Raw genomic sequence first — 17,445 nt, 5'->3', positions numbered from 1 at the left:
TTGCTTGAATGAAAATCGATTGAAAAAGTAAATAAACTAGACTAAAGCTTGAATGAAAATCGGTGTAAATCTATAAGAAAGAAAGCCCTGGGGTTCAGGCAAGTTTTCTCAGGGGTATGAACGATTCAAAATATTGCTAGATAGTAAATTTGATAAGATCTTAGCTTAAACTTTTTGAACTGGAGTCACGGACGTATGAATACGCCACTGTCGTGATCATAGACAACTATCTCTCTCAACCCTGACCAGTATGTTTCCACTCTGGCCCTGGAAAAGAAGAGATGCATTATGTTTAATACTCGTCAGCATTCACAAATTGCCCATAGGTAGGTTTCCACTCCTATGATTGTTTTGCTCTCCCAAACTAGATCTGACACCTGATGAACACTTTCGTGTCACCAAGCATTTGGATCAGATTGTAGTTCATGACGCTACTCTCATGCAGTAAAAACGAATTCAGAATAAAAAGTTATAAGATTCAGCTCAAAAGCTCATGGAATCCTCACCGAAAATCCTTAGACCCAACAATAAAACTACTCAGACATAATGAACGAAATCAAAAACATAGTATTAAAAAGTAGAATAGAAACCAAAATTGAAAAAGAAAGAACAAGGGTTCAAGAGACAAATCTCTCTCTCCCTAAAACCTAAAACTTAAAAATCTAAAACAATAAGAACATATGAGGTCATACGAATTAGGGTTCATAAAACATGTATTTATAGTGCTCAAGACATCTCTAGGGTCTAGGGTTCCGGAATCAAGGCTGGGAAAATGATATGGGCTTCAAAAATGGGCCTTCAGAGTCGGAATTAGCTGGCCGCGGTCGGGATGTGCGTGACCGCGGGAAATGGGTGGCTGGCCGCAGTCGGGATGTGCGTGACCGCGGGGATTGGTCTGTTGGCTGCGGATGGAAACGTTTGCCGGCTGGTTTACGGGACATCTTGCTCTTCGCGTATCTTTTGATTGAACCGTTGGATTGCCAATCTGTAAAGTGTGCTGGAAAGCTGATACTTCCATCTTTAAGATCTCCAAATTTGAGCTGAGAAGACCTTCAATCGGGGGTGAACTTCTGACGGTTTGACTATGAGCTGAAATCTGGTTTTTTATCCATTTTGTTAAGCTTTTCCCAAGGTTACCTGAAAAGAGTCTTGGAACTACAAATACTAGAAAAACGTAATAAAAGTACTTAAAAGCAATTAAAAACATAGAAAAAGTATTTCAAAACGATCCATAAAAGTGGTCAAAATTCGGTGTTATCAGTGGGAAATGAGAAGAACCCTCTCACACATATGATTGCAAATCAAACTGACATGGCTGTGCGACTTGTAGGTGTGAAGGACCATCTCGCACACATATTTTCTCCAAGATGCAAGATGAGAGAGCAAGTGGGAAGGAAGTATGACCTGAACCGCACAAGAACTTGCAATTCACACAGAGATAGGAGTGCGGCTGAAGGAGAAGGACTAAACTCGCAAGCACCAGTTCCAGGACCTGTGCGACATGGCTATGCGGGTGAGCCAAGACAATGACCATCTTTGATAACACCGGATTTTGACCATTTTTATGGATCACTTTAATGTCTTTTACAGGTGTTTTTACTCCACTTTCAAAGGTTTTCAAAGGATTTCTATGTTTTCGGATTTTAATTTTTCAGGTCATTTGGGATAAAGAGGCACAAATTGGAACAAAAATACTCTTTTCGATAAATGCAGACGTCAGAACTCTTCTGGAGAGACAAAGACCTTCTCACCGTCTGATCACCCTCAAAACTGGACAACCTATAGAAGAATCAATCACCTTTCAATGCACTTGGTTTGGAGACATTCCAACGGTTGGATCTCAAGATATTCCATTTGCCCCAGAGACACTCGAAGACGGCCAGCAAGTCTCCCGACCGCGGCCACCGACCAATCCACCGCGGTCACGAGCTGCACGACCGCGGCCAAGCCTCTATTTCCTGCGGCCACATTACTCCCGACCGCAGTCGGCCATCTCCGATTAAAAGCCCATATTTCTAAAGCCCAAAGTCATTTCTCTGCCTCAATTCTGGAACCGCAGAGACCATGGAGTATTTGTCATTTAGGTCGTTTTTTAGATATGACCTTCATACTTTTACAAAAACCTTTTTTTCAGCAGTTTTAGGCGATTTTTAGAGAAGATTGTTAACCTCTGAGTTCTACAAAAGAGAAGCTTTCTTTCATCTCTTTTCTTTACTGTTTTTGATTTCTTTTATTAAAACCAATGATGATGTCGACCTCAGCCATGTCTGAGTAGATCCCGAGTTGGGCTTAAGGTTCCCGAAAGGGGCTCTCGTAATTGATTAAGACATCTAGGTTTATAGATTTGGGATTTTAACATTGTTCTCTGTTTATTCTCGTCCTTATTGCATGTATGCTTGATTGATCACCTCGTATCTGATCTAGATAGTTAGTGTTGCGAAAGTTTTCATTAACTATCCGACCTAGAATGAAACAGACGATTTTTTCGTAGGAGTGGAAACCTACCTGCGGCGAAATCGTGAGTACTGACGAGTCCTGTTCTGCTCTTGCGTTCTCTCCCTTCCAGGGCCAAAGTGGAAACCTACTGGCCAGGGTTGCGAGAAACAGTTGGTTATGATCACGACAGCGATGTAGTCATACCGCCGTACTCTAGCTCTAGAACCCTATATTTCGATATCCGTCAATTCCAATTTATAATCTCTAGTATTGAAACCGATTATGATTCCCTGTAGAGTTCCCAAAGCTCAGCGTTTTTAGCCATAGTTTACAAACCAATCGATTTTTACTTCCTCATTTAGATTTGCGTTTTATTTGCTTTAGTTCGATATTCTGCTTGCTTCATTTGCCTTTCATTCGATTTTCTACTTGCTATTTAGGATAAATTTATTTGCTTTCTTTAGTTTTAGTTTATTCCGTGACAAACAACCAACCCCTAAAACCAATCTAGTCTAGACATAAAGTTAGAAACCGTAGAAGAATACCAGGCACACAAATCTTTGTGGATTCGATCCCTAAGTACTACAATTGATTAGCTGTGCACTTGCGGCTTTCATTTGTTTTATTGAGGGTAAAACTTGTTCCCTCACGCAGTAGACATATCAAGTTTTTGGCACCGTTGTCGGGGATTTGTTTCGCTGCCTTTGTAATTTTTCTTGTTCTAATTTCTAATCTAGACATCTGATCTCTAGTTCTTTCTTAAAGTTTGCTGAATTATCTTTCCCTTCTTTTGTTTTTCTCTGAATTGCACGAATACCAGGCGCAGACCTGTAGAAAACATTCCAATTCTAGACGAGATAGACAGACATGAAAGAGAACTTTGAAGACTTAGACGAACGCAAGGAATGGCCGACGACGACCAGCCTGGAGATCCTCTTAACCAAACTTTAAATATGGACCAAGATGGGTCCGAACATGGTGAAAATGAAGAAAACAATCACAAAGAAGGTGATCATGCTCGACAAGATGAAGAAGAGAATGAAATTCCTCCAAGAAATCCTCAAAACCGAGAGAGAGAAGAACACGAAGACCTTGATGCACCTATCAATGCAGCCAATGGTAACAACCAGGAAATGCAGCCGAATGGGCGCATTAACCGCCATGTTCAGCAAGCAAATCAACACCGAAGACAAGCCTGGAACCATCGCATAGCTGATTTCAATGCACTTACTCAGGGTTTTCAGAACCGATCCGAAATTCAAGTACCATTCCCGAACCGGAATGAGTTTGAAGTCAAGCCTCAAATCATCTCTTTGGTGAAACAAAACTAATTCCATGGAGTTCCTTCTAAACATCCAATGGACCATATCGAGCTCTTTAAGAAATCTGCAGCATGATGAGGACAAACCAAGTTCCAGCAGACTATTTAAAGTGTAAGTTGTTCCCTTTTTCATTAGCAGATAAAGCTCACCGTTGGTTGAAATCTTTGCCTGCATCGTTGGTCTGAATCGGTCTGGAAGTACATCGTCCTTCGCATTCTTCGGAGCTCATCGGGTCGGTCCAAAACGGTAGCGAGACAGGTGTGCCTTCCGACGAGCTTAACTCTCTGATCATGCCTCCAAATCCTATGATTCCACCTGCTATTGAACCATGATTCAATCCTTTCCAACTTTGATGAAGCATCCGACAACTGAATCGACCGGCAAAACCTTCAGGTAACGCGATTTCTGAGATGTGTTTGTACCCAGAAATTTTGGCCGAGAAACCTTAGCCGCGGTACGCGTTTTGGCCGAGAGGCTCACTCGCGGTACATGGAAAACACCGAGAAAAGTTGCATGCGGTACTGAGAATCACCGAGAACCTCCAAAAACCCATTATCACCTTCTTTCAAGCTCTAATCACTGTTTCTCTTCCTGGATTCACTTTTTCAACTACAATAGCTCCAAATACACCTGATAAACACTCCAAACATGCAAAGACTCATTAGGACCTAATGCAACTCCTATGTCCTAAAACAACACCTAAGGACCTAATATGCATGAGAAATAACATAATCTGGAATTAAATATACAACCTAAATGATGCAAATTATGAACATACAATTGCTCCTCTCGACCGCGGTCGGACCCGTGATTCGGCCTGCGTCGTTCTGCCCGATCACGACCAACGCCTCGGTGATATCGCGTTCTGGTACGACTTCCTCTGGACGTGTGACCGTCTGTGTAGAATGGGTTAACTAAGACTTCCTCCTAGTTGCGATCTCTCCTCAGATGGTCTGGCTCATCACGGTTTCGGCCATTACTTTGTTCTCCATCGGATTGTCGTGGCTGCATCTCCAGCCAATCCATTCGCTGGTTCATACGTTCCATCAGCTTGGTGATTTGGTTAAGTTTAGCGTCCATTTCTTCCGGATTGATCCAACGAATGTGGTTCCCGTCACGAAAGGTGTAGTAGTTCCACTCTCCACCTGAGTCTGAATAAGGACCCGATGACATAAAGTTGGTACCTCGCAAAAAGAACAAACACGTTAGTATAAAAATCTCCTCACTTGGGTGTTTCACTCAGTGTTTTCCTCAGTACTCTTAATATTCTCACACACACAAGAGATTCTCCTCGGTTCTAAAGGAATTAAATCAAGACCGATGTAGACCGAAAAACCAAATCGGAAAATCAAGCGAGTATGAAGAAGAAAAGTGAAGATAGAAAGAAAAGAATCTTTGGAGTTCACAGATCTTTCTTTTTGTTTTTTTTTACTGATTTTCGTTTTTTTTTTAATAGCTTTTCTTTTCTTTTGAAAAAAAAAATAGATCTGGAAAATTACAAAAGAAAAGATGGGATAAGGCGGAAGTTAAAAAAACAAGGGAAAGATAATACCGAATTCTTCAAGTGTGTGGCTCTGATACCACTTGATACAATCTCCCTAAGAACTTCACACACTTGGATCGGCGGGATTGATAAATCCTTGACTCCGAACGACTCTTGGAGTAGATGCTAAGGCGTGAGAGAAGGCTTCCGAAAATCCTTAGACCCAAACTCACGAAGAACAGTTTGAAACAAGGGGGTGGAACAAAGATAAAAAGAACTCGTCGGTAAAAGGATGTTAAGGCGTGAGAACTAAGTTCCCAAAAATCCCTAAGCCCCGATTACGACAAACGAAAACTTTAAACTTTGCAGACGAAGGCTGCGTCAAGTTCTGATGTGAAGAACTTGATAAACCGAAAATAATTCTAGGCTAACCACCTGAGAATCAACAAAGTTCTCAAAAAGAACAAAGGAGAAAAGTCTCAAAATTTTATTAAGAAAAATGTGAATGACTAAAATGAGAGAGTTCATCGCCTTATATAGGAGCGGATCAGACCAAGGGTCATGCATAGGAAATTACAAAAAAAAAAAATGAGTTTGACTAAAAACTTGGACTTACTCTTTGCCTTAGCTTTGACTGACCCTTGAGCTGCTTCAGCGAAAATGACCCTTGCGCTTCTGACCCGTGAACCAAGCACGTACTGAACCGTGGCCGTGTGGTGGTATAGCCTTTGACCTCATTAAAACCCCACCCAGTAAACCCATTGGGACAAACCCGGATGTAAGGAAAAAGAGTACCAAAAACTATACCAGACCGAAGTCAGTAAGTACCCTGGTACGAGAGAAGAGTCACGGCTTCGGTTGTTACTGGTTCCATGTTCTGGTTCCTGAGCTCGGTAAGTATCTTCTGAACGGCTCCTGCCAACCTCCCGGTGCGTGATCTCGTCATCGGCCCGTCCGGAATGACCAAGGCTGCATCCGGTTCCTGCTCCACGACGTGATCTTCGATCCGTGGTTCAGCCTCTGGTTCCATAATCGCATCAGTGGTTCACCACTCGACCACCATAGCTTCACTTACGAAAAAATTTTCAAATCTATTATGAACCTTTCTAATTTAGAGATGCATTCATTGTAAAAACATTTTTTTTGTTTGAATATAATTTTACATTCGATTAAAAAAAAAGAAGAGTTAAAATGCATAAGGAGGAGACTGGAACTAGTAAAGCATTGATTCTTGTAGATCAAGATGGAATTAAAAACCTTAGTGATCACGAAAAAGCGGCCGAGTTATGTGGTGCTGAGATATCCTCAAGTATCATTGTGGTTGATATGCGAACTCCCGGGTAAGAGGTTTGTACGTTTGTAACTAAACATCAATCTCCTTTAATATCACAAAATAAATATATAGTGGTTTAAAATTTCAGTTTATGTGCAGGTTCCAACAGTTCTTGAATGCGACATCGAGGATAATGAATTTGTAAGTTTTTGACTATTACTTGTGATGAAATTTAGTAACCATGTCTCTACCTTTAGATGGTTACGATCTTCTTTCGTTGTGTAGTCACCGCCTCTGAAGCAGATGGGGTCAGTGATGAAGAAAGGATATAAAGATGTATGTTCAATACTAAAACCAATAATTTTTTTTATTTAAATATTAGCGCTTACAGTTTTTTTCTTGTTCGCATGTGATGTCATCTTAGAATGGCGTCTATGTTGGAGATGATAATGATCGTTTGATTCGAAATATGTACTTAGTGTATCAGGAAGCAGAAAGGATAGACGGGATGTAAAGAAGGTATGATATTATTCCACCAACAAAAAACAGCAGAATATAATGATGTTCCGCCCAGACGGGGATGATGATGTTCCGCCCACAAAAACAGCATTCTGGGATGCTATAATTTGCATTAGAATATGCCCACCCTAGGTCTATTTCAGGGCCTTCAGATGAGGTGTCAATATACCAACTCGGCATTGTCTATAAGCAAACAAAATATGACAATAAGTACTGTATATCTCACTGAAAAAAATGCATCCACATGGATGCAATGTTTTAGAAACATTTTAACCAAATAAGAAAAATTGGTGGGAATTCTCCCAATCAGTATTTAGATCGGAACATATATGATTGAATGGACCGGTATAAATGTTATATTGATCGAACAAAACAAGAATGAGTGTGATATGATAACAAATCTGAACTGAAACCTTTACAAAATAACAAGATGAATGCCTGGTTTAGTAACAAGATACAGAAGTCGACCAGTTTTAAACGGAGGTACCAACGGAAGGAGAACGAGGGTTGCATAGAGAGAGTAATAAGTCGGGATAAGTCTATACAAGCCGAGAGAGATAAGTCGGAAAGTCGGGAAGGTCTATATGAGTCAGAAGGGTTGTAATGATGTGTCTCCCAAAAAAAGCCGGAATGGAGGAGATTAATTGAAATGAAGGGCGGTGAAAAAAGGCTAAAAGGAAATAAGGTAAATAGAAGGTAAAAGGAAATGAAGGGCAAAAAAGTCAAAAAAATGAGAGCAAAGTAAGATAAGTGCCCAAAAAGTAAAAAATGTCTTTTTGGATATAAAACATAGAAAAAATGTCTTTTTGATAATATTCTCTTTAAAAACTGTCTTAAAATTAAGTAAACATTACTTATTTCCAATAGAACAGATGCATAAAAGTAAACTTAAATTTATTTTTTTTCTTCGTGTTGATTGCGAGCAAAAGCGGGGTTGTTGTTTTCGTTTTTACTAAGCTTCAGGTTTTACATTTATAACCCCTAAATGTCTGCAAGTGCACAGATGTGCGCTGTAGTACTTAGGGTATCGATCCACATAGACTTAGTTGTTTCAGTAGAATTCACGGCAACGCTTAAATCATATTAGAACTAAACAATTTGGGTTTTGGTTTTGAGTTTTGGTTGTCTCTAAATCTAAACTAGAAAGCAAAGCAAACAAAAGAAATTGAAAACAAAAGCAAATAAAAGCAAGTAAAAATCCAATAGATCAAAGGCGAATTGAAGCAAGTAAAAGCGAATGAAAAGCAAACTAAATCGAAGGTTGTAAGCAATTAAAGACAAACGTTGGGCATCAAGGAGAATTCGCAGGGATTCATGGACTAAGCTATGTCGATTTTAAACATATGATAAAGGTAATCAACTACGTATGTTCTAGAACTCGAGGCACGAAAGTATGAATAGCCTACTTTCGCAGCACTAAACAACTATCTCTCGCAACCCTGATCAGTAGGTTTCCACTCTGATCCTGGAAGGGAGTAGATGCAATAGCGACTCATCAACATTCACAACTCAACTACAGGTAGGTTTCCACTCCTATAGAAGAATTGCTCGTTTCACCCTAGTTCAGACAATCAATGAAAACTTTCGCAACATATCATATCAGATCGGTTTCTAAGTGGCCAGCAAAGAATCACGCAGTAAAATGAAAGGCAAACGAAGAATATCTAGAAGATTATAAATCCTAAATCTATCGATTCATAAGCAAAGACACATGAAATTCCCTTTGAACAATCCCTTTAAACTCAACTGGGTAACTACTCAAACATATTGTAAACAATCATCACAGAGTATTGAAAGTTGTAGAAAATTAAAGAAAAGAGGGAAGAAAAACGAAGAACAGAGTCGCAGATGGAGGCGCGATGATGCTCTCTCCTCGACGGCTCCTCCTTCAAAGGCGGCGGCTCCTAGGGCTTCTCACACGAACTCTCTCTCTCTTTCTATCTTATGTCGTCTACACACCTTTAGGAATGACCTAAAGGGGGTATTTATAGCTTCTGGGGTGGTTCTGGACACTTAGGGCTTCAAAAATAACGAAAGGAATTGATCTGGGCTTTAATTAAGTCGTCTGGAAAGTGAACGACCAATATCCGCGGTCGCGGTGGCTCTACCCGCGGGAAAACAGGTGTTGGCCGCGGTCTCGGCACATGGCTCTCTTCTGGAACTACATTTTCTGTCATTCTTGCATCGGGAGTATCTGAAGATCTAACCGTTGGATTGTCTCCAAACCAAATGCATTAGAAAGCTGGTTGGATCCTCTATGTTGTCTCAAATTTTTGGGGGTGATCAGATGGTGAGAAAGTCTTCATCGCTTGTCATACTTCTGACGGTCTGCATTTATCCAAAATTGCGTATTTGTTCTAAATTGCATATCTTTTGTCCAAGTTTCCTGTAAAGTCTTTTGAAACTCTAAAACATTGAAAACACTTTAAAAACCATTGAAAACAGAATTAAAACACCTGCATAAGACATAATTATGATCCATAAAAGTGGTCAAAATACGGTGTTATCAGGTGTCATCTACTAGTTGTTTCTAATCCAAGGAAATAAAGAATCATCAGTTGGTAACTAAACCAAGACTTCATAAATTATGATTATTATCATCTTAAGTGACTAAAGTCCAATCATCTACAAATTAAATTGCAAGAAAACTGCAATTTCCTGAAGAATATAAAGAGATAGAGATTCACAATTTTCACCATATCTTTCACAAGGACTGGGCTTCCTGCAAGAATAAAAAAAAACCAAAATTTTCACAAAGAGAATGATTTAGTGAGAAACTATGATATGGGTTTTGCTTCTGATTTCACCTTGAAGTCGAAGAAGAGAGACAGGGCAATGGCAACGATGAAACTGATAGTAACAATGAATGTTTATGTATCGACGAATCCACCACCATCGAAGCCGTTACTTAGGAAGAGAACGGGAGGGTTGATGATGAGATTAGACGAGCAGTGAACACTTGTCCAAAAGCATTTGTTTACTTTGTGGTGATGGCTACTAAATTCGGGTTTTGATGTGGAGAAATTGGAGTAATATAAAAATCTTGGAGTTGGGTTTAAGAAACAAGATGAAAGGAGGTGCAGAGAGATGAGAAGTGGAGTAGCCATGGATCAAAGAGAATAAGACCTCGAATATAACCTGTGGAAAGACATTATTAGAGTAGCTGCACACAAATTTGATATTGATTTAAAGGTTTGAAGCACAACGAAATAATGTTGGGCTAATAACGAATCTAGATAATATTCGTTAAGACCATCTCCAATCGTGAGAAATTTTTAGGAGTATATCTCACTCAATATAATAATAGTATTTTTATATAATTTAATTAATTAATTAAAATTTAAATTAAAAAAAAATAAATCTCATTAATATAATAGTGATACATACATCTTACAAGAATCTCTCTGATTTGTTTTTAGAGGTTCTCTCGTTTTCATTCTCTCTCATTTTTTTTTTATTTTTTATATTTTTTTAATTATGAAAACCCTTTTCAGAAACTACGGTTGGGTGTTCTAAAAAAACTCAGTGACAAGTATTTTATTTTCTCGTTACAACGAAACAAATTTTTAGGGTTTTGAAGAGTCTCCCTCTCGTCGCCGTTCTTCTTCCAATCAACGGAAATGGGTTTCTCCGCGATATGGAATTCTCATCCAAAGAAGTACGGACCTGGATCTCGCACCTGGTAATTTAAATCATCTTCCTTTCTGGCTTCTTTGCTTTGATTGGTTTGGTTTCTAGAAGAATGTAGGAGACAAATTGAACGAAAAAACAATCTCGATTTTCTGGTGATGAATCTGATCAGGTTTGATTATTTTTGGTTAATTATTCGGTAATGACTGTTTCACTTGTTCTGATTGTAGAATAGTAAGTTTTGAAGTGTTTGATTGCAGAAATTCTTATTAGAGACTTAATTAATAGTGTATTGCTGTTCTCTGTGAGATTAGTTTATGTATGATATTGTATTGCTTCTGTGAGATTTGCTTATGTATAAGATTGTGTATTTGATGTAATAACCCATACCGGGGATGAGTACGTGGCCGAGCTGTGAGATTAGCTTATGAATGATATTGAATATTTGGCTTCTGTGAGATTAGGTTATGTATGAGATTGTTTGTTTGGCTTTTGTAAGTTTATGTTATGTATGAGATTGTGAATTTGGCTTCTGTGAGATTAGCTTGTGTAGGAATTATGATGATATTGTGTCTTTGGCTTCTGTGAGATTAGCTGATGTATGATTTTGAGATTGTATATTTGCCTTCTATGAGATTGTGTATTTGGCTTCTGTGAGATTAGCTTATGTATGAATTTGCTTTTGAGATTGTGTATTTGCTTCTGTGATATTAGCATATGTATGGAATTACGTATTTAGCTTCTGCGAGATCAGCTTATGTATGAGATTGTGTATTTGGCTTCTATAAGATTAGCTGTATGATATTGCGTATTTGGCTTAGCTTATGTATAAATGATATTGCGTATTGGGCTTAGCTTAGGTATGAAATTGTGTATTTGGCTTCAGTAAGATTAGCTGAATGATATTTACGTATTTAGCTTTTGTGAGATTCGGTTATGTATGAGATTGTGTATTTGGCTTCTGTAATTATTAGCTTATTATTGTGTATTTGGCTTCTGTATGATTAGCTTATTATTGTGTATTTGGCTTCTTTGAGATTAGCTTATATGTGAGATTAGCGATGTGTTATATTTGGCGGTCAAGATTCTGACTTTGTGTTATGCTATACTTGTCTGTACATAGCCGTGTTTGCGGGAACTCCCACGGGTTGATTAGGAAGTATGGTCTGAACTGCTGCAGACAGTGCTTCCGCAGCAATGCCAAGGAGATTGGCTTCATCAAGGTAAAATTTTTAATGATATTAATCTCCATGACTTTTGTTTATTTCATTCTTTTGAATCATTGTTCATTCTGGTTTTGTATTCTCGTCTTTGCAGTACCGTTGATGTAGCACCAACCAGTCCATGTTGGATGCTTATAATATACACATGATGGCATCGATGGATTTTCCTTTGGTCGTCTTTCTAGTTTTGATATTATGAATTGAGAATGTTTGTTTTACTTATTTATATTTAAGTTGTTGAACCTTTCCCAAAGATAGTTGTTGCCTTGTCTTATAAAGCTTTATGTCTTTGTTTTGAAGGTTGAATGATGATGTTTGTCTTAGTATTTTATTGCTTGTTTTATTAGTCTATTACAATATATTGTGATTCTTGTTTTTCAGTCTGTGGTTTCGATTGGCAGTTTTAGAGGAGCCCAAAACACTTGAATTTTCTTAAAGCGGATGAGATTAGGCTATCGTAGATACACATGAGCTTCACTAAACAATGTAGAAATAATATGTGAATTAAAGTTGAAAGGGACGGATGATTATAAACATACGTTCGAGTTGTGACTTATGACATGTTTTCTGTCGTTTAATTAGAAATATTATATGAGAAATATTATATGGGTTGAATATTATAAGAGAATATTACCACTAGGTGTATTTTTTGAAAATGTAATTGCCAAAAAATATATTTTCTAAATCAGGTGGACTTATCGTATTTTGCTCTCATTTTTAGATTTTTTAACCTTTCTTTTTCATTTACCTTACCAAAAAACCCATTTAAATCCACTCATCAGCTTCTACACACTAAATCGTATAAGATCATCTTGATTTATCAGTTTTCACACATTAAATCGCATGGGACCCATCTATATATATGCAACTATACGGATACATATGTAAATATGCCCATATATTTATATAGTTACATTCATCTATAATATATATAGATATATATATATAAGTGTATCCATATAATTATATCCATTTATACTCTATGTACGTGGATATGCATATATCTATCCATATATTATGTGTTTACGTGTACGCTACTATATGGATATGTATATGTATACATATATATCTATACTAGGATAGTACCCGTGCTGTGCACAGGATGAATGTTATCTTTTATACCGAAATCATAAACTACTATAATGTATGTATACAGGATGTTGAATGATATTTGATTAATTGCGCATTTTGTTGTATTTGAAACAGAATTTATTACAAGTGTTTATTTATGTTAGTACCATATTGATATATGATAAATGGACTTGATATATGTGACTAACTATTTATTGATTTGTTTAGTATTTTTTTGTTTTTAATAGTTTCCCTTTTTGTAATATACATAAATGAATGAATTTAACCGATTTCTAATTTCATTCATAAATATATTATGCTAATTATAAGAAAAATGACCAAATAAATTGAAGTGTATGATGAAAAGAAAGACAGAATTAATATATTCGACTATTAATATTAATATTATATTTTGGTATAAGAACAGTCAGTGAATGTATATTAATTTGGTATGCTTTTGGTTAATAGTTAGGTTATAAGAACAATTTTATATATCTGTCGCATTACTTGAATGTATATTAACTTGGTATGGTTTTGGTTATTTATAATTGAGGATGATATTATTTGAACTTTCTATGTTGTCTACATAATATATATAGTATTAGACGAATATATATATATATATATATATATATATATATATCGTAATGAGCAAACATCTATAGAGAATAATGAAAGCAATCTATCTTATTAATAAATCCTGAATTTGACATAAGTTCATAGAATTAAAACGTTGACTACTTCACTTGGTCACCTTTGTAGCTAAACGACATGAATAATTGAACCTCCAACCATAATTAATAGGTGAATATGATATATGAAATTAGTCTTTAATCTCAATGTCATTGTTCTCCGTCTTATTGGAGTTGAAGTACCTAAATAGTTATATACAGATATGTTATTACTGGCATTTAGAAAAATATCAAATAGTACTTACTTATCTTTGAACTTGTCAACTTCAACAATATGGGGATCAAAAAGAAACCTTGACATCCCTCTTGCATCCGAAACAGTCAATATCCCTAAAACATATATTTTACGTATAGCTAATATTTGATCTAACAACTAATTTCAACATTCTTACAATATATTAACAAAATATATTATTATCTTGATAACATACAATTAAATGGGTAACGATTCAAATACTTACTTGAGATTTCTCAACGTAAATCGTAGTCGACTATAGTATCTACGAAAATCACAATCTAGTCCGTAATCCTTAATCCTTGTAAGTCGTCCAACATGGACAACAGCACCAAGTAAATCTAATATCACATAAAGTATCAAAAGATGTTTAAAAGATTTTAAATTGAAAATCAATGAGAATTATATAAGAAAAATATGAAATACCAATAGGATACTTATGATCAATAGTCCCATCCAAAATATCCTCAAACTCTGAGAAAGACATAAATTGAGTATCGGTAGGGATTTCATATAGCCTTTTGACAGTAGTATTCTGAAGTAGAAAAATCCTCCATTTATGATGAGTTGTTTTCTGAAACCAAAATGAATCATTTACAACAAAATCATGTAGAGTATTCCACAGTCCTTCTTGCAAAGCTTGATCATAATACGAAACCAACACAGGATTAGTCATCGAAGCTTGAATCTTGCATCCCTGAAAAGTTCAGTATCAATATATTAAGATGTTTATGAAAAATAATACTACTATGAAGTAAATAATAATAACTTACTTCTTCATCCACCAGAATAAATTCCAAACCTTCAATTCCTTGTGGACCAAGAGTTTCCCATTTTTTTAAAACCAATATTTTGATTTTCCAGTCTGATCTCCATGAATGCAAATCAGAAACTCGGTGATAGAGTTTCATAGTGAAAGAGTACGATGTGGTATCTAGGTTTTAGACAACTGCAAAATCCAATATATATAGGAGGCTTTAGGTTTATAGTAATACAGTTAGATTAATATGTCTAATGGAAACCGAATATCTCGTATGGATATTTTCTAAGATCATGAAACTATATTTATAGTTTCAAATTTAGAAACTAAATATCCATTAATAAATTCATATATTATTTTTGATTATATCTAAGTGATTTTTTATTTATTGATAATATGATAGTACTATTTATATAGAAGTACAACGATATATATAAACTGTGTAATATAACAGAAAAAACTTGTTTACCTTGGTTGCATGTTAAGGATTGGTAATACATGTCTATTTAAAAATTCTACTACTCATTAGCGAATAAAAAGGCAAAATATATGACTATCAAATATTGCAAAAAATTAATATCCAAATAATACACTTTATTGAAATCAAATTAAATATGGTAGGAAGAGAAACAAAGTGTTTATTAAAACAAACTTAGGAGAACACCACTCATAACAAAATATAAAATAGAATATAAAATATAAGATAGCATAACATAAGTTCTAATCCTTTATTCCTTGAGAACTTGAAGCACTCACGTATACTTCCGTTATCTTCTTTGCAAGCCTGAGAATAATATTTTTCATGTAATTAGTCAGTAAAAAAAATCATAATCAAAAACTATTGAATGTTAATAACGTTTATTACTTGATCCCAAAGCTTTTGACTTCATCCAATGGCGGGGCAATAGCAAAACGTGAAAGCGATCCCTCCTTGTAATTTTCAATTGTCATTTCATCTAATATATAAATAAGATAAGGTCATCAAGTTTTGAATGTCTATAAGGTTGTCTTATAAATATGAAAATCATATAAACACACCAATGTTTTTCTTAACCAACCAATCAGTTAAGACACAAATAGCAAATGGACTCTTCCCTACAGGACCTTTGCATTTCCCTTCTATCTCGTAAGCCAAGTCATCATGTGCAACACAGTTAAGAGTACAATTCCTACACATTATAATTATTATGATTATATTGTATCTCAAATAATGATATAAAAACATGAAACCATTATATTACTTACTCCAGATCTTTAATTCGGAATCTCAGTGTTGGAACACTTTTGTCATCGGGATAAACAATTGTTACCATATTTTTGACATGATCCAGAACACCAATGAAATCTGGATTACAAAATATTGTAGTACAACAACTGATCAATATTACACAATCAATCATACAATACTATAATCGATAACACTAACATAATTAAATACATAAGTAATAAAGATAAATGTTAATACTTACCAACTGGGTATAAGTGGCTGTAAGGCTTATTGTAAACACGGCTGAAATCAACAAAACGAAGGAAAGGATCTCTAGTCAAAGGTCGGATGGAACTGACCTTAGTTTCACCATCTAAAATTATTTGCTTAACGTGTCTTGTAGTCCGTTCTTCCCACTTAGAAGGAATTAGTTTGAATTTGGATAACTGCACCCAATTTCCTTCTTGCAAAACGTATTCGAAATAGGATAGATTGAGGTTACCAACGTAGGCAGAAATTCTGCAACCCTGTTAGGGTAATTGATATAAAATATTAGTAGCAAAACGATATGAAGTACTAATAATATAAAACATTGATAGAGATGAGTATCAAACTTACATTCTCATCAACCAATATGAAATTCATCACATGAAGACCGTCGGCATCAAAGGCCCCCCATCTCTTTAAAATCTTCACCTTAATTGTCCAACCATCCTCCCAAGATTGTAACTCATGCACCATTTGGTATTCACGCATTTTGTTTGAGTTTCCGATTAAAGATGAAAAAATGGTTTGCAGCAAAGGTTTATATAGGAGTATGTTAGTAAATTAAGGTTATGACGTCCCAAAATTATTTGCGTATATACGAAGAATTGTAAAAAAATTTGCAACAGTCAGTGATTTTTGGAATATGAATCTTGTTAGTTATATCTTAGATGGCATAAATAACGATTATCTATATTGTTTAAGAATATTTCCATAGTTTGGTTGAAGTTGTTACGATACATTTAACAGATTATAGAATTAAATATTAACGTATATTTTGTGCAACTTTAAATAAGTAATATGACAAATATATGGAAGTCGTATTCGTAATTTTTTTAAAAAATGATTTGTTTCGTTCTCCTTGCATATATGTGTTATCTCGCGTAACTAAGGAAAGATGATTATAGAATATGCAATCAAATATTAACAATGATTAATTTAAGGAATGCGCTGAACCCTAAACATAAAGTTTCTAATAATATTACTATCATATCTAAATTCTTCCGGAAATCTAGTCATTATATTTTCCAAATCCTGAAATATAAGGAGACAAAGAATTGGGGATATAGAAAGTACGAACAAATAGGAACAAATATCTCTATTAATTATTTAGCAAAATAATTTAATATAAATCCATTATTAACTAACTTATTAATTATTTTTTGTGGTTACATCGTTATTACTAAAATTAAATTAAATTACAAAGTTGTTAATAAAGAAAATTTATAAATGAACGATTGTATTCAATTTATAAGATCATTTAGTTCGCATAAATTGTAATCTTTTGCAAATTATAATAATTATGATAACATAAAATATATTTAAGATA

The 17,445-nt window shown here is 35.5% G+C and overlaps 2 protein-coding genes across 2 annotated transcripts; one reads left to right on the top strand and one right to left on the bottom strand.

The window, feature by feature from the left end:
- Window positions 1–10,429: 10,429 nt before the first annotated feature.
- On the top strand, window positions 10,430–12,266 carry LOC18021700 (40S ribosomal protein S29). The gene is made up of 3 exons (XM_006404461.2): window positions 10,430–10,715; window positions 11,787–11,886; window positions 11,981–12,266. The coding sequence occupies exons 1-3, from the start codon at window positions 10,654–10,656 to the stop codon at window positions 11,987–11,989; spliced, it is 171 nt and encodes a 56-aa protein (XP_006404524.1). The 5' UTR covers window positions 10,430–10,653; the 3' UTR covers window positions 11,990–12,266.
- Window positions 12,267–13,780: 1,514 nt separating this feature from the next.
- LOC112087761 lies at window positions 13,781–16,607 on the bottom strand. Its single transcript, XM_024157632.1, has 11 exons — window positions 16,470–16,607; window positions 16,114–16,378; window positions 15,890–15,989; window positions 15,683–15,813; window positions 15,510–15,600; window positions 15,401–15,428; window positions 14,483–14,581; window positions 14,311–14,419; window positions 14,163–14,225; window positions 13,895–13,979; window positions 13,781–13,832 (listed from the first exon to the last, which is right to left on the bottom strand). Exons 1-11 carry the CDS (start codon window positions 16,605–16,607, stop codon window positions 13,781–13,783), a joined length of 1,161 nt encoding a protein of 386 aa, XP_024013400.1.
- Window positions 16,608–17,445: the final 838 nt, after the last annotated feature.

The sequence above is a fragment of the Eutrema salsugineum genome, unplaced genomic scaffold, assembly GCF_000478725.1.
Source record: "Eutrema salsugineum unplaced genomic scaffold, Eutsalg1_0 scaffold_16, whole genome shotgun sequence".
Taxonomy (NCBI): Eukaryota; Viridiplantae; Streptophyta; class Magnoliopsida; order Brassicales; family Brassicaceae; genus Eutrema; species Eutrema salsugineum.
The sequence above is the reverse complement of the archived record's forward strand: the minus strand, read 5'-3'. Positions and strand labels throughout refer to the sequence as shown.

Coding starts and splice junctions, on each gene's coding strand:
- LOC112087761 (XM_024157632.1), bottom strand. CDS start 16,607: ATGCGTGAATACCAAATGGTGCATGAGTTACAATCTTGGGAGGATGGT. Junction 15,990..16,113: donor CAGCCACTTATACCCAGTTG/GTAAGTATTAAC, acceptor TTTGTAATCCAG/ATTTCATTGGTGTTCTGGAT. Junction 14,420..14,482: donor ATACTCTACATGATTTTGTT/GTAAATGATTCA, acceptor TTTCTACTTCAG/AATACTACTGTCAAAAGGCT.
- LOC18021700 (XM_006404461.2), top strand. CDS start 10,654: ATGGGTTTCTCCGCGATATGGAATTCTCATCCAAAGAAGTACGGACCT. Junction 10,716..11,786: donor GGACCTGGATCTCGCACCTG/GTAATTTAAATC, acceptor GTCTGTACATAG/CCGTGTTTGCGGGAACTCCC.